This window comes from Pristis pectinata, chromosome 11 (genome assembly GCF_009764475.1).
Source record: "Pristis pectinata isolate sPriPec2 chromosome 11, sPriPec2.1.pri, whole genome shotgun sequence".
In the NCBI taxonomy this organism is placed as follows: Eukaryota; Metazoa; Chordata; class Chondrichthyes; order Rhinopristiformes; family Pristidae; genus Pristis; species Pristis pectinata.
Genome location: NC_067415.1, coordinates 52,936,884 through 52,962,915, shown reverse-complemented (window position 1 = coordinate 52,962,915; position 26,032 = coordinate 52,936,884). Strand labels below are relative to the sequence as shown.

The 26,032-nt window shown below is 39.4% G+C and overlaps 1 protein-coding gene across 1 annotated transcript in view; it reads right to left on the bottom strand.

Annotated features, from left to right (window-relative positions):
* Positions 1-26,032, bottom strand: part of LOC127575822 (protein diaphanous homolog 3-like) — a 421,273-nt gene that overhangs the window by 155,502 nt on the left and 239,739 nt on the right. The window contains exons 21-22 of the mRNA XM_052025958.1: positions 16,286-16,525; positions 10,313-10,442 (exon numbers count right to left, since the gene is read on the bottom strand). Coding sequence (XP_051881918.1) covers positions 10,313-10,442; positions 16,286-16,525 — 370 coding nt within the window. The remainder of the gene's footprint in view (positions 1-10,312; positions 10,443-16,285; positions 16,526-26,032) is intronic.

The following is a 26,032-nucleotide window of genomic DNA, read 5'->3' as shown; positions in this document are numbered from 1 at the left end:
AGTATGGCAACCAGAAGAGCACACAATACTCCAAATGTGATCGAACCAAAGATTTATATAGCTGCGAAATGACTTGCCAACTTTTATACTCAGCACTCTAACCAATGAAGGCAAGCATGCCGTTTGCCTTCTTTACTACCCTATACACTTGCCACTTTCAGGGAGCTATGGACTTGTACCCCAAGATGCCTCGGTACATCAATAGTCCCAAGGATCCTGCCATTTACTGTATACTTTCTTTTTGCATTTGACCTTCAAAAATGCAACAACTCACACTTTTCCAGATTAAATTCCACTGCTATTTCTCTGCCCAACTTTCAAACTGATCTATCTCCTACTGTCTCCTTTGACAACCTTCCTCACAATCATACTTCCTAACTTGTGGCATCTACTGTACAGATGAACAAAGGCATCAAATGTATAGGAACACCAGTACTTCCAGGTCACCCTTCAAGTCACACAATGCTCTGATATCAAATTTTATCACCGATCCTTCATCATTCCCAAGTCAAAGTCCTGCAACTCTCTTCTAGGTTTAAGGTGAGAGAGGGAATGTTTAAAGGAAATTTGTGAGCCAATTTTTTTTTTTACAGAGAGTGGTACATGCCTGGAATACTCTGCAAGGAGGGGTGATAGAAGTAGATACAATGGGAACTTTTAAGATTATCTTTGACAAGCTGACTGCAGCAGTTGAGCATGGCAGCTTATCACCATGTCCCGTTCAGAGTGGGTACCCACATACTGAACTTGCCAAATATCAGCAGGGTGTATCTCTGTTTTCTAGATATTCCAGAGCCTTCGAAATTATGCAGTTCTTTAAATGGAGAAACTATTTCCATGTAGTTGAGTCCAAAAAAAGTCACAAACAGATCAGAATTTTCTTTACAGGAAATGATGAAAACATACACTTGGGGTAGTCCTGAGTGATTGAAATAAATAGCACTAATCTTTTTAAAGTAAAGTTAAACATACATGATGAAGAAGAGGGACGCAGAAGCAAGATGGCAAGATGTCATTTGAGTGTGAGGAGAACATATGAAGTCAAGACTATTTTATTACAAGTAGGAATAAATGATACCAAACCAATGTCTTTTTTTCTTTACTAGGATAGACTTCCTATGCTTAAAGAAAAATAAAGACAGGGAGAAAAACTATGTGCAAAACATCAGCTTCAAGGTGCTGAGTCATTTCAGTTATTGTTGCAGCAGAAGTCACTATTATTGATAATTATGCCCTTTCCTTTGGAACAGAGAAGCAAATCTAATTAGAAAATCATTTCCAGGTATTTTCCAAATAGAGAATAAAAATTTACGTTTAAAGATATACCTTGAGAGCTTTTCAAAATATCTGAAATGACATAATAAACAAAAAAAATCACATCAATTATTAATGCAAGACTTTAGGTTTAAACAACACAAAATGTGAAATGCATTTTTGGGCAAGGTTTACAATGTACACATTTAATTTAGCAGCTTCTCCTTCAATTAAAGTAAACAAATACCAGAGTTCACAATAATTTTTACCAAAAAGCATTTCTTGGGAAGAGTAACAACTTTGTTCTAATGGAGCATATAGTCATAGAAAAATTACATTCTGTGAACAATGCAAAGCTATTTTCCTCGTCCACTGAAGGAAATGAAAAATCAATAAAACTCAGGAGTCAGGTCGGTATTACCAATCAAAACTAACATATGGGAGACCATCTTCACAACACGATATCTCACTACCTTGAAGCTACATCATGTGCAATTGTAGATTGGTCCACTAGCCCACCAGGTAACATTACAAATGTAGGTTTTGAAGCATTTCCTTGTTGGTAAGATGTGGCCTCTCTTGCCTAACATTAAAACTTTGTTGGTTGAGAAGCACAGCTCTGCTTCCATATCCAGTCTTGCATACATGCAGATCTGAAACCATGGCCCAGATGTTGATGAACCTATTGACTTGCCAATTCTGTTAGCTTTAAGTAAAACCCCCATCTCCCACTGTGGTACTGATGGGAATATGATCAATTTTGAATTCAGAGCCTCAATTGCATATTTGTTGGGCTGAAGACAGAAAATAGGCACCCTGATACTACCCACCAACTCTTAAGTGTGGCATGGGAGTTTGAAGAGAAACTGGTTCAACTTCTCCTGTACCCAAAAATAAACAAAAATCATTTTTGACTAATCTGTAAGATGAAACTGGTACACTCTGTGAAGTATATCCATCTTAAAGTGGTAATCAAGGTCTATTCTGGAGCAACTGCAACATAATCAACATAAAGCTATAATTTTAAACGAAAAATTCTTCTCTTAATTACTTCTGTGCAATGCTAAATACCTTCTGCTATTTAAAGGTACTTTTTGTTCACTCTAGCCCTGCCAAATTCTGATCAGCAAGACTAATAGACGTAAAGCAGCTTCCATAATATAGGCAATGGAAATGGGCCACTTTCTTTTTTGATCCTTTGCAGAAACTGAAATCTTTCCCATTAGCTTCTAAATGAAGTGAATGAGTCACATAGTCCACAGGCTTGCTTTTTAATTTAGTGGAATTAAGATACAAGCGCATGGACATGCAACATTAGTTATCATGCAGGTATACATCAAACGATTAGCAAGGCAAATGGTACGTTGACCTCAATTGCAAAGGGATAGAGTATGAAAATAAAAAAGTCCCATTTCAATGGTTTGCGGCTTTAGAAGGATACATTGTCTTACACTGTCTTGGTGTAACAAATATTCACAAGATTAATTCAAATAATAATCTCTTGTGAGGATAATTGAATAAGACGACTATTCTCGCTGGATTTTTGAAGAATCAGATGTGACCTCATTAAAATGTACAGGATTCTGAAAAGGGATTGACAGAGGAGATAATGGGACGCTGTTTCGTCTGGCTGGAGAGGTTAGAACAAGAGGCTTGGTTTCAGGATAAAGGGTTGTTCATTTTGAACAGAGATAATGACAACTTGTTTCACTCAAAGTGTTAGGGATAGTTGGATTTCTCTAACCACAAGGGCTGTGGGTGCTTAGCTGTTAAATTGATTTTTAGGTACTAAGAGAATCAAGAGACATGGAGATCAAATGAACTTGGAGGTAAAAGACCAACCACAATCTTAGTGAATGGGATGGAACAATTCAGTTATAAGGAGTGACTGGAGGAGCTGGGTATATTCTCCTTAGAGCAGGGGAGGATAAGAGGGGACATGCTTGAGATATATAAAATAATGACGGATATAGATGGGGCACACTGCAGGAAACTCTTCCCCATATCAGAGATAGATAAAACTAAAGGGCTTAGAATTAGGGTAAGGGGGATATGAGGGGGAACTTCTTCAGCCAGAGAGTGGCAAGTATATGGAATGCTCTGCCTGAGAGGGTGGTTGAAGCTGGATCACCAACATCCTTGGAGAAGTGTCCAGATGAACACTTGAATTGCTTAGGCATTGAGGGCTATAGACCAAGTGTCTGATTGATGGAGTTAATACAGCAGGGTGCTCACTGGTCGGTGTGGACAAGTTGGGCCGTTTGGCCTGTTTCCACGCTGTATGATTCCATGATCCTGTGAATAGCAAAGCAAGCTTGAGCAATTGTAACAGTTCCTGGCATTCCTGATCCTATTGCATGTGTTTTTGCATATGCAGTAAAATAAAAGCATGTCACAGAAAGTGTTTGTTTTGAAGCTGCCCTGGTGAAAACAGATTCAGACTTGGGTTTAGCAGATGCCATTTGTTTTGAGTCCTGGACAAAGAATATCACTTACTAAAATTCCTAACTTCTGCCAAATTTTACTTAAAACACTTTGTATAGCCTGTGCTAGCACAAAAATTTTCAGTACTAAGAACTTATGCCAAATCACTCAGAGAGAGCAACTGACTTTTTACTTATAGATTTTATTGATAATTGATTCTTTCCCCATGAGACAAGTATAGCACTACTGAATATGCAGTCTGCATAGCAGTGCACAGTTCCCCTGTTGATGTGTGTGGAGTAGTGCAACCTATAGCATGATACAAGATTTGTTGGATCAAGTTTCATTAAAATTGTTGCCAAGGGTGCATCTATTGAAGAATTGTTGTAAGGGTTCAAAAAGGTGGTTCTGAATGGTTTAGATAATTCACAGAAACACCCATGTATCCAGTAAGATACAACCTAGTAACTTTTGTCATTGTCTCCAGAGTGTTCGAGCTGACAGCAAAAACGTTTGTATTCACTGCATGATCTGTAGATCCATTTGGTGGACCCTCTCAAATGCGAGAAATTGATTTAATGGCAGTAAAAAAAAAATGCCTGAACCTTGCAATAGTTCACAGAGTGTTTACTTTCTGCAATGTGACTATTTGCCTTGGCCTGCTCCATTCCCCACTGGAGTTTCCCAGAACATCTGGCACCATGTCAGCACCATGAAGAGAACAGTAATTTTGAGATTAATCACTTCTGTTGCTTCAGTTTGACTGACTTGTTTGATACTATAGGCAACAAGACATCTGATTGGAGCACTGTCATTGTGGACAAAATAAGCACATTAACGCCGGTTGTCATTCAGAAGCTCAAGCAACTTACATGAGCATCAAATCAACAATCATTATGGAAGAAGCACAGCACAGATCAGAGATCAAATAACAGACTTTGTTATGATAAGCAGTAGTTTTGGTTCATATGAAAAGTAATTAGGAACTAAAAAATAATTGAATAATGTAAATTTCCATTAATTCATGTGAAAGTCTAATTTGAGGCCTAACAATAAATATGTAGACATTTGGACGCAGTCAAATGCATACTGAGTATCATATATGAATGAAGATTCTAATCTAACAAAAAGAAAATTGATTGCTTAGGCAGAGAGGATAATACAGGGATGGTATTCCCCATGGAAAATGTAAATAGTGCTCTTACCAATCTTGTCAGTACTTTACAGGAGTAGCCACAAGAGAATTGTCATAAGTGCAACAAAAAAAAACAGAATGGAATAACTTAGCCAGTCAAGCAGCATCTTGGAAAGAGAAACCAGTCAACATTTTGTGTCAGAAACCTTGTCATATGTGCAGTTCATCAGCTCCAGTAATCATTTCATGCATGATGTGTTAAAATAAGACTAATGATCAATTAACTACTTGAAATGATAATTCTGAGCTGGGAAATTTGCTTCCAGTCATATGTCTGGGCCTTTGCTTGCATCGGTGGCACTGAGTTCACTATGATCGTGATGTTTCGTGTCACTCATCACAAAGTGACAAAGCAAAACATTGCAAACACCAGTTTGGTAAATACAATAAATATCATTGCAATTCTGGCTAATTGTAAGTTGAACAACAGAGTTACATGAATGTAGATTGCAGAAACTGGAAATGAGATACGAAAAATGGACTGTACATATTTATTTTTTGTAGCTGACAATATGTGAGGGTAGGTATATACAGAGGGAGAAATGGATCACTGCATTTTCCTAAAGTAAAACAGAATATCAAATGACCTAGCAATATAATTAATTAAATAAAAGAACAGTACAAAATATTAAAGTTGAAGGTAAACAGTCATTTCCCATAAAATAAGGGAGCCAGAATATTGTGGTCTACTTATTTTTATTCTGAAAGAGAGAATGCAATTTTTGCGGCAATATAGTATGTTCTAAACTTTTACAAATACTGCATTTGGTTGTGGCAGAATTTTATTCAATTGTTATTTTGCCTGCCGTGTTGCCTGCAGCAACAGGATATTACTGAAAAGCCATAAAACACATATTCTCCAGTCAGCCAGTTTAAATTAATCAGTCTTATTGGAAGTAAACAGGTTCTAATTGAAATTCTTCGGTTTGTTTTTGGTCACACACTGGCTTGGATAAGCAAGATTCATATCACTCTAATACTTCCATTGGCAGAAAAGATAAAGGAGATTTCACATGATTTATTCCTCAACTTTGTGTGTACTGCACAGAAAGACCATTTTGGATGGGATGGCATAAGGAAGACCAGAAGATGGAAAAACTGAATGAAGGTTGAAAGAATGTAAGGTTAAGGTTCCAGAATAAAACAGATGAGAAAAGGGCATACAGAGAAAATGCAAAAAAAAATCAGAATTAAAGCATGGAAGCAGGGAGTATCGGAGAGCAAAATGCCTCACAAATGGGAGGAAGAGAATGCGCTGCTGATCTCAAGGGACAGAATGAGGTTTGATCGTAAAGAAGTATACTGTTAGACAAAGCAACACTGGACGAGGAGTAGAAAAGGGGTGGCAAAAAAGGTCGATGAGAAGATAGGAGTCGCAGAAGAGATGGGTGAACATATGGGGAAGACAAAATGAGGCAAAGATAAAGAGGGATGGGGAAGGTGGGTAAATGTTTGGGATGATGATGAGAATGGAATAAGGATAGGAGGGCTCAAGGATGTGTGGGCATAAGGATCAGTTTGGAATGAAGTGGGATTGCACAGAAAGAGTAAGAAAGGATCGAGGAAGAGCATGGGAATTGGATGAGGAGGGCAATGGGCAGAGGGAAAGTGGGAATGAATGATAAGGAAAAGAAAAGACAAAAGAGGGAGAGACCAGGGTGACAGAAGAAGAAGAGGAGAGGAAGAGGGTGGGAGTAGTATTGGGGTGGAGGATAGGAGGGGAAAAATAAAAAGAGGACAGGAAACAAAAGGAGAAATTAGAGAGGGAGGAGGAATGGGGAAAGAGGACAGAAAGGAGTAAAGGTGTAGAGGGCAGGGAAGAAATAAAGGGCAGCAAGGAGAAAAAAGAAGGGGAAGGAGAAGTTGGAAAGTAGAACTGAACAAGGGAGGACAAAGGGGGAATAGGTGAGGGGAAAAAGTATTCAGGGGAGAGGGCCAGGAGGTTAGGGTAGTGGGAAGGAGGTTCCAAAGGGCAAGTCAGTGAATGTTGAGAGATGGGATTCATTAATTAAATAGACAGAGGAAGTGAGAGTAATGTAACGGTGGAAAGGATCGGGATAGAATGAGAAGGAATGAAGAAGAGAGTGAGTACAGGAAAGGAAGAAAGGGGAAAGATGGGAGAAGAGGACAAGGGAGGAGGAAAGAGGGCAGGGGCAGAGGAGAGAGGGCAGAGGTAGGGGCAGAGGAGAGAGGGCAGGGGCAGAGGAGAGAGGGCAGGGGCAGAGGAGAGAGGGCAGGGGCAGAGAAGAGAGGGCAGGGGCAGGGGCGGAGGAGAGAGGGCAGGGGCGGAGGAGAGAGGGCAGGGGCGGAGGAGAGAGGATGGGAAGAGGACTTTTGAAATAGACATTGAGTTACAGGAGCACCTGTCAGTGAAACCTCAATAGTACAATCATGGTATTCTACTAAACCAAGAATGGGGCAAACTCAAGAAATTGCCTGAGATAACCCCCAGTTTTGTTTCTCTACTGCAAGCTACAGGCTCCCTCCTGTCTCATTCACCCCTACTTCCGATAAAATTGCAAAAAGTTCTTCGACAATGTTGTTACTTTGATTGAGTCTATCCATTCTGCTGCCTCTGATATCCTTTGTTATTGAAGATAATAAATTTCTCCTTGTCATTCCCAGCCTTTGACAGGGTTCTCCACATCATCCTTCTCCACCATCAACCTGCTTGATGGGACTGCACTAACTTGGTTCCATACATATCTAACGGACTGTGGCACTGCATCCCATCACACAGCTTGTCACCCATCACCTGTGCTTGCTGATATATGCTGGCCCTCATTTAAGCACTGCCTTAATTTTTGGTTTTGGTTCTCCCCATCACTGAAATTGCTCCGAGCCGTATGTCTTTCTAATATCTCCCAATTCTGGACTCTTGCTAATCCCTGAACTTAATTGCTCCATCATTTATTATTATGCATTCAGCGACAAGACCCTAAACTCTTGAATTCTCTCCCATATCTCCCTGGCTCTTTCCTCCTTTAAAACATTCCTTAAAATCTAACTTTTTGGGCAAACTTTTGTTCTTATGTCCTAACGTTTCCCTTTCTGGAGCATTATCATTTTTTGAAAACTCTCCTGTGGCACTATTTTGGTATGTTAAAGGCACTATATGGGATGGCTTTTGGTGGCTTTAGTTCAAGGTGCAATGGAGATATCTTTACTAAGATGTCTGCTTTTATTTGGAAATGTACTGCTGCAGTGCCAGCTTTTGGCCAATGCTAAGTACTTCACATAAAAACAGAGAAGGGACTTTAGCTCAGTAGTAGGGAAGTCACTAACAATAGGTTGCATGATAATCCACTCATAGCTCTGCCAGCCAGCACAATGGTGTTGTGTCTGTCAGCAGTGCTGTGAGTGGATTATCATGTGACCTATTATTAAATGACTTTCCTTCTACTGAGCTAAACTGGTTGTAAACAAGTTGTAAAATATAATACATTGTTGCAGTTTCAAGGGAATAAGTGTAAAATACAGGGTGGGGATTATTCTCTTTAAACTCCAGGTGTAAATGGGAGGATTGCGAGCTACACATCCAGATAATTTGACAGAACCTAATTCTACTAAGATTATATTCCATTTATGACATACAAAAAATTACAGAGTATGGGGAAATTCATAGCTAAAAGCAGTGCTCTTTGGGAAATTAAAATTATCCAAGCTCTAATGTGCAGTTTTTTCCACCCATGGAGGAGGGGAAGAAGAATTCTTTTACAAAACAAGCTGTTGTGATCTGGAATAAACTACCTGAAAGGATGGTGGAAGCAAATCCAATACTAACTTTCAAAAGGGAATTGCACATATCCGTAAAATGGGCATATTGGGAGGCTGTGACTAACTGGATATCCATTTCAAGTAGAAAGCAGAAGCACAGTGTATGGAACAGCTTCGCCCTGTATTGTAACATTCCATGGGTCCCAAATGGAGCCATTTGATTTAAATGGAACCAGTTGAAAATTAAGAGATCTGTGTGCAATTTTTGTGTTCAAATCATTAAAAAAGAGATTTTGTAATAATCTGTTGAGTTGTTGAAAGCGGAGCTGTATCCGGCTCAACCTGTATTCAAGGTTATGATAAATGGAGCAATACACAAGAAGTGCTGAAGGAACTCAGCAGGTCAGGGAGCATCCATGGAGGGAAATAAACAGTTGACGTTTCAGGCTGAGACCCTTTATCAGGACTGATAAATGGAATTTGATTTTCTCATTTTTAATTCAGAGTATTTGAGGATACTTTCTTGCTTGGTTCTCTCCTCTTCCTTGTTTTCAATAGTAATCAGAAATCATTTTTATTTCATTAATTATTTTTTTCAGGGTGGCTGAGGCCTCGCCTGTAAAACAGAGAACTGATGAATCATTACAAGCTAATATTGATACACCTGGATGAAGGATGGATTACATTTTAGCACCAAGATGTCCAGACTGTCAAGAAAGAATGGCATTATTATTGGATATCCATCCAAAAGTTTTTATCCCCCCCCCCCCCCGTAAGAATTGGTGTTAAATCAAGATATAAAAATGGAAAAAGGTAGTACTAGATTGAAGTTTAAGGTTTGCCTGTCAGAAGTCCTTACAAACTTGTGTCAAAAGAAGCAAAAATCAACTAAAATTAGCTGTTGCTCATGGAACCAGGATTTTTGAAACAGGCATTAACTTATAGGAACATGTGCCAGCATCCCTGTGAAATTTCTCCATGTCTTTCCATGCTCTGAAAAATAAATGGTCCCATGTCACATAATAACAGTCCTAATTTCAATTGCCTCCCAGTAAACCTTACTATTGTATCTTCTAATAAAAAAAATGATGCATCAAAGAATAAGCATTGTCCATTCTTCAAGTCAAACAACCTGGAAATGAACAAAAATGCTTCACAAAAACAATCATCAATGGAGGAAAAACCAACTTTTTCTCACTTTTTTTACAATGATATTGCACACTTAAAAAAGTACATTGCAGTTTATTATGATATAAAAGTAAGTAAACTGCCATGTACTTCAGATTGCAGCTCTCACAGAATGCATGTCAACAAACAAACCATGCTGAAAATGACATTTCAATTCACAATGCAGCATGTGGGAGCAGTATGTATTCTGACATTTCACTGCTATAAAATGAAAAGTACCTTAATTCACTCAATATTTCAGCCACAGGAGTTAAGATTAAAATTGTACTAACAGACTTGAATTGCAGTGGGAAGTAAGCATTGTGAGCATTGAAGTACTCAGCATTTTTCAATTTTCCTGAACTAAGCTCACTATTTAGCATCGCCAGACGACATAAATCATTATGATCTCATTGTTCAAACAAACCTGTTCATAATACATATTTAACAACCATACAGTACCTTGATGATTGAAAACATAATATTTGAAATGTGCATTCCATCTTTAGTTGACAATATTCTTTGTGACATTAGAAGTCAAATATAAATATGTACCTTTAGCAGCCTTGTCCACATTTTGTAGATCATCTGTAAACTTCAAAACATCTGGATATTTCTCCTCACAAATTTGTGCTAGGAAATGCAGAAATGTGATTTTCTGGTCTGTTGATTTGGTATCATTCAGCTGAGGATCATAAAAAGTAAAGTGTTTTTTGATTTAAGAATACTTCAAATCGTGTGGCATTTAGTTCTAATAAATTATTTTCAATGCATTAATATTTTTATGCTAACACTCTTTGCATCAATTACATTTGAGGAAGGAAGATCAGCTCAGATCCAAAACTTCACATTAATTTGCAGGGCATATTTTAAATTTTCACCTCTCTTAGCTTTTCCTATCAGGGTTAGATTTTTCATTTTGAGGTCAGAACTACTGCTGTACATTTCTGGTTTTATTGACTCAGCAATTATTAGAATGAGAAATAATGTTAAACATTTTGTTGTCTGTTGTTGGTACAGTACAAATTTTTATTAAAACAATTATTTAACTGGTATAACACACAAAATGCTGGAGGAACTCAGGGGGTCATGCAGCACCTATGGAGGGAAATGGGCAGTTGACATTTTAGGTCGAGACCCTTCATCAGGACCAGATGCTACCAGAGCCACTGAGCTCCTCCAGCATTTTATGTGTTGCTCCGGATTCCAGCATCTGCGGTCTTTCCTGTTTCTCCATTTAACTAGAATAAAACACATTACCTGCTCTGTGAGATTAATTCAATTGTGCACATAAAAGGATATTGTTGACAAACAAGTATTCATTAGACATCCATTCTGGAACTTATGGAACCAGCATCTACAGTGCGTGACTTTAAAAAATATATTTTATTCAAACAAAAATCATCTCAGTCACTATTTTCATCCAGTAACTTGTTCCACAGCTTTGTAAATGTCTTCACCCATTACCACCAATGTGAAAACAAGAGAAGGATTGCAATATGTACATGTCCCAAAGCCCTTTCAAGTTATCATAGTGGCAGCCAATTTATACATAGCAAGATTCCCTTAAGCAGATATTTTGATCAGGGAATCTGATGAAAAGCCATTAACCTGAAACATTGTGCCAAATCTCTCTGGACTTGACCCTGGCACCCATGACCCCTGTCTACTTGACTTTCTTGGTCCAGAAGCAGATGGCCTTTCTGACTGCCCTCTGCACCCTGGAGATTCACGGTGAGGTCTCAGGCAGCATTGTACTAATGCCATACCAAGGAACACCCCTGACAGGCTTTAATAGAAGGCAGAGCTGGAGCTTTAACAGTGGTTAAACGCCTCCGACATTTCTTTGCTGATTTCTAGGATGCAGCCTCAAATCCTCTCCCAGGCTTCCCATCTTTCCTAGGTTAAAAACAAATAGAAACTGGCCTTATGGTGCCTGAAAAATGCACTGGAGGTTTTCTTCATGAGTTTCTACCTTAATCCCACTGGCCTGTTTACTTCCCATATCCTTTAATCTTAACTAACTTCTTGTAGTTTATTGACTCTGCTTCAGCAGCAACAGCGAGTGCTTTGCAAAATCTAACCACCTTCCACTTAAAGATCTTCTTTCTCTTAGATTGATTATCCCATTAGCTCAAACGTGTTGTAGACTGGTGGAAGCAAATCATTCCCTAGTTACCTTATCATAACATTTCATCATTTTTAAGAACTCTATCAGATCATCCCCTTAACTCTTATTAAGTTTGGTGTTAAAAATATAATTAAAAATGTAGTAAATTATTCAAAGAGCCTCTGAAGATCGCAACTGTGGGACATGGAAAACATGTAGTGGAATTCTCCTGACCTTCTTCATGGGCACACCCGATCTCCTGGTACACAGACAGTTCAAAGTAAATTCTCTGTAAGAAAGCCTGTCCAATTTACAGATTCAGATGAGGAAAAATGGATAAGTTCCTTTACAAGCATATGCTCTACCTGCCTGATGTTCTGAACTTTCAGTGTACCCTACTGTGCCAGCACAGCTTAAAGAAGAAACAGGAAAATATCCCCATGCTGATGAAATGAAATACCTCTACTGAGCCTGAATTTAAGTCATCCCGGAGGATAGACTAAATAATTATCCACAGTAACATACTCCACCCTCGTTCAGATGAAATATTAAACTGATAGCCTATTTCTTTTCAAAATAATGCAAAAAAGGTCATTGGAAAAGCAAGAAATTTTCTGTCCTCTTGCTTCCATTGTTCGTACTTATTTTATGTGCTGAAGGCAAAGATTAATCACAGCAAAATAATCCTTATTCCCAAAACGAAGCAAACAAAAACTCCCCACATTCTACTAATCAATGACATATCTATTGTGTTGAAAAATGCATCACCAAACAATTGCACTCTTGCAAGACAAGAACCGTTGAGTGATTTGACTGCCTCAGTAAGCCTGAGCCTGCAGAGACATCGCTCTCAGAGAGATTGAGGTAGGCGCACATGCCCATGTAGACTGTGAGGCTAGGTCTTCACATGCCTGCACTTCCTTCCCTTTTCCCATGGGGTCCCATGTCTTGCACTTGCAATTTCTGGCCTAATGCTTCCCTTAAAAATACTGCCCAGCGGGATTATCACAGGGATTCTTGTGATAAATAGTTTGCAGGTGCCCAATGTAGTGTCTGTGGTGATAACAAATACTTTACAACATGTGAAAACAGCCTCCAGGAAGCTCTACGGTAGTCTAGTTTCCCATACTGGTAGGAGTAGCCTTTTAAATGGTGTTCCAATAGAACATGCAAAATTATGGAAACATAGTTTTACTCCCTTGACTGCCAAACAGTTGTCACTTGCAGGTAGATGGTTCAGGTTATGTTGGAAATGGTGAGATACACTGACGTAAGTGACATGATAATTGTGTAATGGTCTGATGCTGGAAATATGTGCATTGTGATTTGAAATAGCTGGTTAAAATTTTGGGGTTGTACAATATAAGCTGCACATGGGACAATGACATTTCACTCCTCAATAAAGCTATTTCCCATCACATAATCCTGAAAAAACACAGCATTTTTTAAATCAAATTTTCTAGCCAATCATCATTTGCAATAGACAAGAGAATATGGAGTGCTGTGAGACAAGTGATTGGACTGATGATCAGTAAATTCAGTTCTTAGTTCTTAATAAAAGACCAATCTAATCTTTTTTTAAAGAATCAAGTAAAAGATCATTATTCAGGGCTCTTAAAAATTGTTGTCTCGAGGAAAAAAAGCATGGGCTGCAATGTCAGCATTGTCACTTAACAGGAAAGCGTTCACTGTGATTTTTGTGAGTAGATGGCTTAGCATGCCATAAAATAAGAAATTCTTTTTCTGATATTCCCTGGAACAGAATGCTGCACATTTTAGCATGTTATATACATCTTGAGATCATATATGTAAAGAAAACTAGAAAACAAAATAGAAGGGATATAGTGACATTATAGGTAAGGGCCATTATTTATCTTATGATGATGCATATACCTTAACACTAAAACAAATTTGAGAAATGGTTCCACAAAATTTAATGATATAGTTAATTAATCAGGGATGTAAGATTCTTACAAGTAGATATTCAGAGCAATCTGTGCCAGATGAGCATTACAGCAGGGTGCCAATGACCGCTACAGATACAAATTTCAGTAGTATCTGAGACCCAAGACGGAAAGGGCATTGCCTACTTTCATAGATGAATATGTGCCACACTGGTCTGTTGCCTCGTATAAGGCTCAAGGTGGGGAGAGGAGGTCAGCGGTTAAACACCGAATTACACCTGATAGGTCATCAAATAAGGTATGTGGCTAACCTGCTGCATTTGCTGCAACTCAATTTTTTTTTTCATTTTTCAGGACTTAGACATTGGTGGCAATGCCAGCATTTATTGCCCATCTCTAATTGCCCTTGAATTCCTGCAGAGCTGTTGATGAGGGTGTTCTAGGATTCAAAATCCAGTGATGAAAGATGAGCCATATATTTCCAAGTAATATGGTGTGTGCCTTGGATGGAAACCTGCAGATGATGATGTGCCCTTGCATCTGCTGCCCTTATCCTTCTTGATAGCAGAGTTCGCAGGCTTGGGAAGAGCTATTAGAATAGCTGGAGCGAGTAACTTTGATGCATTCTGTGAATGCAATACGCTGCAGTCACTGTGCACCAATGGTGAAAGGAATGAACATTTTGGTGTAAATGTTAGGATGCTAGTCAACCAGTTTGCTTTGTCTTGACAGTTACTAGCACTGCATTCATCCAGGCAAATGGAGACCATTCCATGATATTTCTGACTTGTGCCTAACAGACGGTTATCATGAGTTGAGTCACTCATTGCAGGATACCCAGCTTCTGACCTGCTCTTGCAGCCACAGTTTTTACATGTCTAGTCAATGGTGAGCCCAACGATATTGATGGTGGGAGACTTGGCAATGGTAATGCCATTGAATGTCAAGGGTCGATAGTTAGATTCTCTCTTTTAGGAAACTGTCATTGCCAGGTATATTAGTGGCATTAATGTTACTTGTCATTTATCAGTCCATGCCTGAATGTTATCTAGGTCATGCTGCATGCAGGCACTGGCTGCACTGCCTGAAGAACTGTGAATGGAATTGAACACAGTGCATTTAGCATCCAATATGCCCACTTTTGACCTTGTGATGAAAGGAAGGTCATCAATGAAGCAGTAAAAGGTGATTGTGTGTAGGGCACTGCCCTGAGGAACTCCTGCAGTGATGTCCTAGAATTGGGATGATTGGTAAAAACTGAAGAAAACCAAAGCACGGCAATGCTGGAAATATGATATAGAACAGCAATTTCTAGATGCACTCACCAGAGCAGTAGCATCTGTGGAGATGATCTTTCCTTAGAAATGTTAAGATTATGAAAAACTACCTCAATTTTTTTTTGAAAATAGTTATAAAGTGTAAATTGCCCAGAAACTTGTGGTGTGGAAGAGATATCACATGAATTAATGAATTACTACAAGTTGTTAAATATTTATTTTATTCTGTCAGCTTCCCAAAAAGCCATCTCATATCTAACCTCCTGTAGATTCAATATGCTGCATTGTGCACAAAATTCACCGCAGAATGTTAACTCCACTAATTAGCGGTATATGTACCTTTTTAATGGCATACCAACCATTGATGATAGCTGATTAACCTCTCCAGCTCAGTGGGGAAATTCCTTTTATTAGGGTGCAGGTTATAGAGATGTTAAAAAGTTAAATCTTACATTTAGTTCTTATATTTCCTTTGTCTCCTCTCTCAATCCAATCTTACTTTCCTGTTTCTGAAGCTCCCTTTACAATGAATTCACCTATACACATTCATACCTGATCTTAGTCCTACAGGATTATATCTCAATCACTTCATCTCACTGGTTAAGGATGTACAATGTGTTATATTCATTGAGATTGTAAGTGCCCTTTTGATTTTAATACACCAGTATCAGTTCGCACTACCAACAAGGGTGGACATTTTTGAGAGAAAAGTGCATGTAGAAGTCCAGTGTGCTGTGCCTGGTTTACGCATTAATCATTTTTGTAAACATGCACACTTGTAAACATACTTTTGAAAGGAATTAGTTAGGCCGCACAGAATAGGATGATAATTTTTTTCATATTTTACAACATTGAGTTTATGCCTGCTCTCAGAGCAAATAATCTCATAATCCCACTATTTTCCTGCAACCTATTCTTTCTTACTTTGCCATAAACCCAACCTTCCTGCAACCCCATCCTTCCATCTCAATTTTCTTACCACCCATTTACACTAGAGGCAATTTTACCGTAGCAATTAACCTACCAGTACGTCTTTGGGATGCGAGTGGAAATCGGAGCACCTGGACAGGACCCATCTGGTCACAGGGAGAACATGCAAACTCCACACAGACAGGACTGGAAGTGAAGCAGCAATGCTACCTGCTGCGCCACTATGCCATCCCCTTATCATACTAAACTGATACATTTATATGTTATTCAGTTTAGTTCAGATTAGAACCTTGAGAGATGGACTCACTTTGCACAGGAAGGTGATGTCGAAGCCATATGTTTGAGCATTTCGAGACCCAGCATTCATGTAGTTTCCAATCAGCAACACCAGCTCCAGCAGTTTGCCAAGGTTCTTGCTCTTCTTTATCTCCTCACATGCAGTAGTGACAGCCATAATGTCAGGTCTGATGTTAGTCACCTGCTCTTCAAACTGAAGCTTGAATAGAATCGCATTCAGCCGTGGACGCAGCTTCTTGATGCTGCTCATCTGATCAGAGAGGGGAAAAAATGTACATTCTTACTGATTTGGCTCCAGAACAAATGTACCTATTTGGAGTTGATCCACTCGTGTTAGCAATCTATTGCACAAATTTATATTTTAAGTATGAGAAAAATGGATGTAGTAGGAGAAGACACTTGGGTAAGCAACTGAAATTCAATTTGTGGTTGCAAATACCAACTGCTTATTTTACAATAACTCATGTTTAAGTAATAAAGGAAACAGTCTGACTATACATCAATTCAGTCAGCCTAAACACTAAATCATATAAAAGTAATATGTGCTTATGACCCACAGTAACAAAGCAATCAAAAAAGGGCGACGTGGTAAACCTATTGAGTTATAAAGAGATATTGCTTAGCTGGGCAAGAAAGGTTTTTATTGATTGGATATAATTAAACAGGACATTGCTAATATACAAAGAATAAAGTCAATTATTTCAAATCAGGGAAAATTTGAGCTTAAACTTAAATTTATAGCCTTCATCAAGAAAAGCTGGAGGGTCATACTAGAATAACCCAAACAATTAAGTATATGGTCACAGCCAACCAAAATGAATGCAGATGCTTAATTTCCTTTAACTTAGTTAAAATAAGGCAATCATGGGTTTATTATTAGTTATGCTAGGCCTATTCTTATCCAATGTTGAGTCCTGCCCCTTGCTGCGTTCTCCCACATTAATTGCATTTCTTTTCAAGCTATGGCTATTAAAGGCACTTGGAAATAATGTTTCATACTTCCCATTAAAAGCTCATCATTCTTCAGGTTGGTTGCAAAGTTAGTTGAAATTCAATACACTTCATTGAAAGGGTAGCAGATTACATACAAAACTCAATCCTAGAGTTTAGATAAGCACCTGGGTCAATTTAAGCTCTTTTCATTGATCCAATTGACACTTTAGCAGTGCTCCTGTTGGGTTTCCAAGTTAACATGAGCTGGAAGATAGGGCCAGAAGCCAAAGATGAGCCTTTAATGGAAAGTATGAAGCATGATTTCCAAATGGGAGACCATCCCATTTGTTCCTTCTCCATTTTGAATGGTCATAACTCATGATGAGATTGATTCAAAAGGGATGCTATATATTTTTCAAGGAAGCTTCAAGAAAATCTTTGAATCATTTCCTTTGTCCACTTAATACTCTCATTCCAATGGGCACAGAATAAAGAGCCTGTTCTGTAGTATGGTATCAGGTATGTGAGTGATAGTAATTAGGGCCTCAATGCTGGACATATTGCTTTGGGAGAGAACACTGATGTTGGTTTGCTTATTCTGCCAATGTATCTGGAGAAGTTTATTGAGGCAGCATTGGTGATGTCTCTCCAGTGCTTTGAGGTCCAGGTCTCAGAAGGGCAGGGATCACCACAAACTTGGTGTTAAGATTGAAGTCTAGATCTTAAAATATTCTTTTTCTCAGATGTCAGAGGCTGTGCTGGCACATTTAAGGTGGTGAATTTCATCCTTCCTATGTACAAGTATTTCGTAACTTAATTCCTGAAAGTTCTGCTTCTATTTGTTAGACCATGAGCTTTCCATATCCTTAGTATCTCAAAAACTTCCATTATATTATCCATTACCCTCTAAATTCCACTAAATGTAACTTTAATTTGTGCATCATTGCTCAAAACTTAACTGCACCCAGAAACAATTTTGGTTTATTTATGGTATACTCCCTCAAAGCCCAATATATCCATTCTAAGGACTAATACCCAGAACTGGTCATAGAACCATAGATTGGTCAAAACAAGACTTTGTACAGTGGCAAACTAAATTTTATCCTTGCAATTTAATTATTTCTCGGAACCCCTGTAACTTATTTTCTCTCACACATGTCCATCAACCCTTTGATTCTGTTTATCCCCATTAACCTCCAATTAAGTGCAATTTACAGGAGTAAGTTTAACCTACCAGTACATCCTCAGGACATGTGAGGAAACCAGAGCACCCAGAAGAATCCGCTGTTACGTACCAGCAACAATAGAAACACACCGAGTCATGTATAAGTGTTAGAAACTATTTTATTAGTAACTACTTATGATGATAAGAAAAGTAAAAATGTTAGATATTAAACATTATCCCCAAAACTAAACTCGAAGTGTGTGTGTGGGAAATTCCTAAACTCCAAGTCCAGGAATGGTTCTCAAAGTTCAGTTCAGCAAGTCATAAGGTGAAACGTGAGCAAAGGCTTTGCAAAACCACCATTGACTGAAGAGAAAATGTAGAGAGAATATAGAGAGAAATTACGAAATCCAAATGTTCCACGATGGAACCCATATGACACCTCAGTCACTGATGATCTCCATTTACTTTGTTCCAAAGTATCTGCCACCCTGAAGGCATTCGATATGTGGCCATCCACACAAATACCTGTTTCCCACTACAGGTTAACGACAAAGTGGACTCCACTTGTTTGCTCCAAAAATCCATACATGGATTGTATGTGACAGACACAGCTATTGTTCTTCATCCATTGTTACGGAGACCAGCAGTCAGTGTCTCTCTTCGACTCACTGACTTACTGAGCAAAAAAAAACAGCGTTGTTATCTTGCTGTCGTGATGACACCACACACACACTACTACTCTACTGTACTATATCTTAAAGGGACATTCACCAAATAGCAACCTGATCCGTAACATCCACATAGTCACAGAAAAAGTATAAACTCTGTACAGACAGCAACCAAGGTCAGGATTGAACTCAGGTCCCTGGAGCTGAGAGGCAGCAGCACGAAATGCTATGCCACCATGTTGCCCAAGGCCAGCATTCCAAAACTACTTCTAATAATTTTCTGTACCTGTTTTTTATGTAGCTGTTTGCAAACAAATTAATATGACCCAGTATAGAACCATATTAATCACAGCCTGCCAATCTGAGTACCTTCCCATTATCCTTACCTATTGGTACCAAATAGATTTGCCTGATCCTATATGAACACGAAAGGTAAGTAAACTCAAGCGTACTTAGTACTTGGTGGGAGATCACCCAGGTGCAGTAGTCTTTACTTGAGAGAGATGAGTACTACAAGGTTTTTCTCCCCAAAAACCAACTAGAATGTAAAGTGTATACAGCCTCTGAAGTAAGCCAAAGATCAATGCAGACTTGGAACTGACTTTCACTTTGACTGTTGTTCCTACTCAAAGACTCTTGCCTCTCAGCCAATTTCCTAGCCTAATAAAAAGACTACCTTCAATTCTCATGAGAATCTTTGCTACCAGACTCTTATTAGCAGATTTATAAAATTACTTCCAAAATTTCATTTAAATAACATACTTAAGAACATTAGCACAGGAGTAGAGAATAATCACAACTGAAGCCTCGTCTTAAGTTCACTTTGACACCGGATCCCCATAATTACCAGTTGTAGCCCTGAATGTACTCAAAAACTGACCATCCACAGGCCTCTGAGGTAGAGAATTCCTAAGACTTATGACATGGTACATAAAGAATTCTCCCCTCATTCCAGTCCAAAATGGTCAACCTGATGTTCTAAAACTTATTTCCTTATTTTAAACTCTCCAGTTAGAGAAAACAGCCTTTCTACTTCTGTCCTGTTAATCACACTCAGTTTATTTAGTGCCTCAATGAGATCACATCTCATTTTTTTAAACTCAAGTGTAGCTCATCTAACTCAACCTACTTCATTCCCCAGAATACTATCTTAGTTGCTTCTTCAATAATTTAAATCAGATTTGTCAGGCATGATTTACCTTTATAAATCCATACTGACTTTTTCTGATGAACTGAAACATTTCAAAGTTTTCAGTTACTTTTCCTGAATTATGGATTCCAATATTTTCCAACAGCACATATTAAGGCCATAAGGTCTTGAAGTTCCTTTCTCTCCTTGATTAACATTGGTTTGACATGCAAAATTCTCAAATCTAAAACAACGGTTCATGAATGCATGGAGCTTTGAAAGGCCCTCCCTTTAAAACCCTTCAATGGAAACCATTGTACTGGAGATATACAATTCTGAAATAGGGTCAAAGAGTTATACAACATGGAAACTGGCCCTTCAGCCCAACTCATCCGTGATGACCAAGTTGCCAACCTGAGCTAATCCCATTTCCCTGTGTTTGGGCCATATACTTCTAAACCTTTTTCCAATCATTTACTTGTCCAAATGTCTTTTAAACATTGTAATTGTACCTGGCTCTACCACTACCTCTGGCAACTTGTTCCACATACTCACCACCCTCTGTGTGAAAAAGCTGCCCTTCTGGTCCTCTTTAAATCTTTCCCCTCTCACCTTAAATCAATTTTGCAGCTGTACAAAACTTTGGTTAGGCTGCACTTGGAGTATTGCATGCAATTCTGGCTGCCCCATTATGGGAAGAATGTGGAGGCCTTGGAAAGGGTTCAGAAGAGCTTTACTTGGATGCTGCCTGGATTAGAGGGCATAAACTATAAGGAGAAGTTGGACAAATTTGAGTTGTTTTCTCTGGAGCGGAGGCTGAGGGGAGACTTTGTTAGGATTTATTCTGGAGTTATGAAATTATGTTTAGTAGATATTAATTAAAATGAGAACCAGTCTTCAGGAAATAAAACCTGTTCACAATTCAACTTCAACTGATACTTCAAGGCTACCGAAACCAATCAATGGGTGTGGGACATTCTGATTCTGTACCATTGAAACTATGCAGGGAAGACAAGAGACGAATGTTCATGTTAATTGATGGTCATTGAAAACTTCAGGATGAGATCAGGGAAGGCATTAAGTGGCCATCTCCTGCATTAACAGCGTATCCCTGCCACTTAATGCACAGTTCAGGACAGGTCTGTTTTGTCACTTAATATTCTGTCAAGTTGTATATTCAGTGAGTCATTCCTCAACACTGTAACAAGAGAGGTATATTTTGGGTGTCCAGAGTTTGTGCTGAGAAGCTTTTGGACCAGCCACCAATATTGAATATTCAAAGGGGTTCTGCGAGTTGGAATGTGCTCCTGTTGTAAGTATGTAATTCTGCAAAATTACCTGTCCACATTCAAGATGTTAAAGTTGGGTATGTGATTATAGCCATTGAAACTGTAGATAACCGTTTATTGTTATCTTTGTGTTCATAAAATATAAAACATTGTTTGAGGAGAACTAGATTCTCTCCAGAAGATCTGTTCTGTTTGAAAAAGAATTTTATATTTCCCAGTTACAGCTTCCATGTGGCTTAGTTTAGTCAGTCACAACAACCTGATAGAAGTTTATAAAATTATGAGAGGCATAGATAAGGTAGACAGTCAGGATCTTTTTATCAGGGTAAAAATATCAAATACTGGAGGACGTGCATTTAATGTGAGAGGGGCAAGTTTAAAGGAGATGTGTGGGGCAAGTTTTTTGTTCTTACACAGAGTGGTAGGTGCCTGGAATGGGCTGCCAGGGTTAGTGATGGAAGCAGATATGATAGTGGAGTTTAAGAGGCTTTTAGATAGACACATGAATAGGGATATGGATTGTGTGCAGGCAGAATAGTGAGTTTGGCATCATGTTCGGCACAGAAATTGTGGGCTGAAGGCCCTATTCCTGTGCTGTATTGTTCTATGTTCTAATAGCCTCTAGTTTTAGACTTCCCTACTCAGAAAAAAAACTGTGATAATTCACCTTATCTGTGTCTCTCACAATTTTATATACGTCTATAAGGTCACCCCTCAGCCGCTTACACTCAAGAGAAAAAAGCCCCAGCTATCCAAGTCTCGCCTTATAACTCAAGCCCTCCAGCCCCTGTAACAACCTTGTGAATATTTTCTGCACCTTTTCCAGCTTAAAGACATCCTTCCTAGAGCTAGGTGACCAGAACGGCACACAGTACTCCAAGCGTGGTCCCATAAACATCTTGTACAGTTGTGATATGACGTCCCAAATCTTGTACTCAATACCCTGATCGGTAAAGTCAAGTTTTCTTCACCACCCTATCTACCTGTGTCGCTACTTTCAAGAAACAATGCACTGGTACCCCTGGGTCTCTCTGTCCCGCGAGGGCCCTGTCATTCACTGCCCTGATTTAATTTAACAACATGCAACACTTTCTTCATCATCATTTTTTAACCGATCTTCTTACTAATTCGCAATCGATATCCTTTGGATATTTTCCTCTTATTGCGCTGTAAAACTAATCATTCAATATGCACTAAATTTTCTTATTGATAGTATCAATGGGCTCACATTAACCTCCAAGTTGCCTCTTTTCCCTAACATAAAAGTAAATCTTTTTCTGTTGATAAAATACAAAAAACACATAACGCTGGAATTGCTCAGGTCTGGCTACGTCCCTGGTAAGAGAAACAGAGCTGACGATTCAGGTTGAAGACCCGTTCTCAGAACTCTGTTTCTCTTCCCACAGATGCAGCCTGACCTGCCTAGCATTTCCAATGTTTTCTGTTTTTATTTTAGACTTCCAACATGTGCAGATTTTTTTAAAGTTTAATTTCCTTTTCTGCAGATATTGATATCTTTTGCACGTCTCTTTCCATGGTCCCATTTTGTTGGACTTTTTCCTGTTGCGTCACCTTTTGCAGTTTCAGTTTCTTTCCTAACCACTGGGATCTTCATTAGTTTTTGCCTGTTTATGTGCCTTCCCTTTTTAGTCATCCAAAGTTTTATCACATTACGAACAACATTCCCCAGAAGATTTTATTAGCTACGTCTCATTATATAGCAAGGTTTTAAAACAGACTTTTTCTTCTGGTCCAGGTTCAAAGACTCAGCAGCCACTGAGATGAGTACATTACCACCGTCACGGACTTTATCAGCGTGGACTGTACCAAAGGTCAATCCAGGTGTTCCCAAACGGGAAACCATGGATGAACCGGGATGTCCACTCCCTACTGAAGTCCAGGGCTGTGGCGTTCCGACCAGGTAACCCTGACCTACACAAGAAATCCAGATACAACCTTCATAAAGCTATCAGGGATGCCAAGAGACAATACCAGTCCAAAATCATGTCCCAGACCAGCCACCAGTTGTGGCAGGACTTACATGACATAGCAGACTACTAAACAAAGTCAGGTAACATTGCCGATAACAGTACATCCATTTCCGATGAGCTTAACGCATTCTTTGCGCATTTTGAACAAAAGGGGAATAGTATGTCACCACCTGCCCCGACAGCCTCCAATGCAACTGAACCCACAGTCGACATTGCAGACTTCAGATCAGTCTTCAGATCAGTCCTCCAGAGAGTGAACCCGTGGAAAGGAAATGGAACGGATGGAGTTCCTGGCTGTGTCCTTAGATCCTGCCCAGATCAGCTAGTGGGGGTAGTTGCAGACACTCTTAACCTCTCCCTATTTCAATCTGAGGTTCCCACCTGCTTTAAGAAGACGACTAGCATCCAGGTACCCAAGAAAAACAAGGTGACGTGCCTTAATGACTACTGCCCGGAGGCCCTGACATCCACCATCATGAAGTGCTTTGGGAGGCTGGTTATGGCACGCATCAACTCTAGCCTCCCAGACAACCTCGACCTACTGCAATTCGCCTACCACCAAAACAGGTCTACAGTGGACACCATCTCCCTGGCCCTACACTCATCTCTGGAGCATTTTGACAGTAAAGGCACCTATGTTAGACTGCTGTTTATTGACGGCAGCTCCGTCTTCTGTACCAAAATTCCAAGCAAACTCATCTCCAAACTCCTAGCCCTGGGACTCAACATATCCCTTTGCAACTGGATCTTTGACTTCCTGACAACAGACTGCAATCAGTAAGGATAGGCAGCAACTCCTCCACCATGACTATCCTCAACACTGGTGCCCCACAAGGCTGCATCCTCAGCCCCCTACTCTACTCCCCATACACTCACAACTGTGTGGCTAGATTCTGCACGAACTCCATCTGCAAATTTGCAGATGACACCACTGTAGTGAGCCAAATCTCAAATAACGATGAGTTGGAGTACAGAAAGGAGATAGAGAGCCTAGTGACATGGTGTCATGACAACAATCTTTCCCTCAATGTTAGCAAAACAAAAGAACTGGTCATGACTTTAGGAAGGGGAGGCGGTGTACATGCTCCTGTTTATATCAATGGTGCTGAGATCAAGAGGGTTCAGTGCTTCAAGTTTCTGGAAGTAAACATCACCAGTAGCCTGTCCTGGTCCAACCACATAGACATCATGGCCAAAAAAGTACACCAGCACCTCTACTTCCTCGGGGCTAATGAAATTTGGCATGTCCCCTTTGACCCTCACCGACTTTTATAGATGGACCAAAGAAAACATCCTATCTGATGCATCATGGCTTGCTATGGCAACTGCTCTGTCCGAGACCACAAGAAACTGCAGAGTTGTGGAGACAGCTCAGCACATCACGGAAACCAGCCTCCCTTCCATGGACTCTGTCTACATTTCATGCTGCCTCGGTAAAGCAGCCAGCATAATCAAAGACCCCGCCCACCCCAAACATTCTCTCTTCTCCCCACTCCTATCAAGCAGAAGATGCAAAAGCCTGAAAGCACGTACTACCAGGCTCAAGGACAGCTTCTATCCCACTGTTATGACTAATGAATGGTTCCCTACTATGACAAGATGGACCCTTGACCTCACAGTCTACCTCGTTATGGCCTTGCACTTTATTGTCTACCTGCACTGCACTTTCTCTGTAACTGTAACAGTCTGCACCTGTATAATAACTGTAACATTCTGCAATCTGTTATTGCTTTTCCCTTGTACTACCTCGATGTACTGATGTGATGAAATGATCTGCATGGATGGCATGCAAAACAAAATTTTTCACTGTATCTTGGCCGCATATGATAATAATAAACCAATTTACCATTAGTTTCATGAAATATTGTTCTAGGAACATCAGAAATCCACCTTAACATTCTCTGGATTACTTTTTTCACTTTGATTCATCCAGTTTGTATGAAGATTCAAGTCCCCATGACGAATGAATGATCTTTACTTAAACCCATTTCCAGAATACTTCTCTCTCCAAGAGTATTAATAATGTTTGGACTCCCACTGGCTTTTCCAATACATTGCTTTCTCTTGACTATCTAAACTGATCCTGCTTTCTGATCTTCTCATTAAAGATCATTCCTTCCTTCGGCTCTTCAATGGAGAGTACAGTATATATACTATGAGAGCTATCAAAGCCAGAGATCCTCACTCTTCCATTTCATCACTACTTTCTCAACATTAAGTTTGATTCTGGTCACTGGTAAATACCATTATATCTTCCAGTATCAGAAGTTTATCTGCATATCTTCTTTTGTCATAAATTTGTTCACTGGTGTAAAATTACCGTTAAAATGTCTGTCACAGTCTACCTATCATTAACCAAGTTGTGACTTTTCATAATGGCCTTGATCTTCCCCCCACTCTAAATCCTCCCCACCAAATCTTGTATTTGGTTTAAAGCCCAGCTGTAGACTCAATTATCTAATTTGAACAGACCATGATCCCAGCCAAGTTTGAGCGGAACCCGTAGCTGCAGTACATACTGACATTCAGTAGAAAGAACCGGGCAAGTACAGCCTATGAACACCTACTTGTTGATCTTG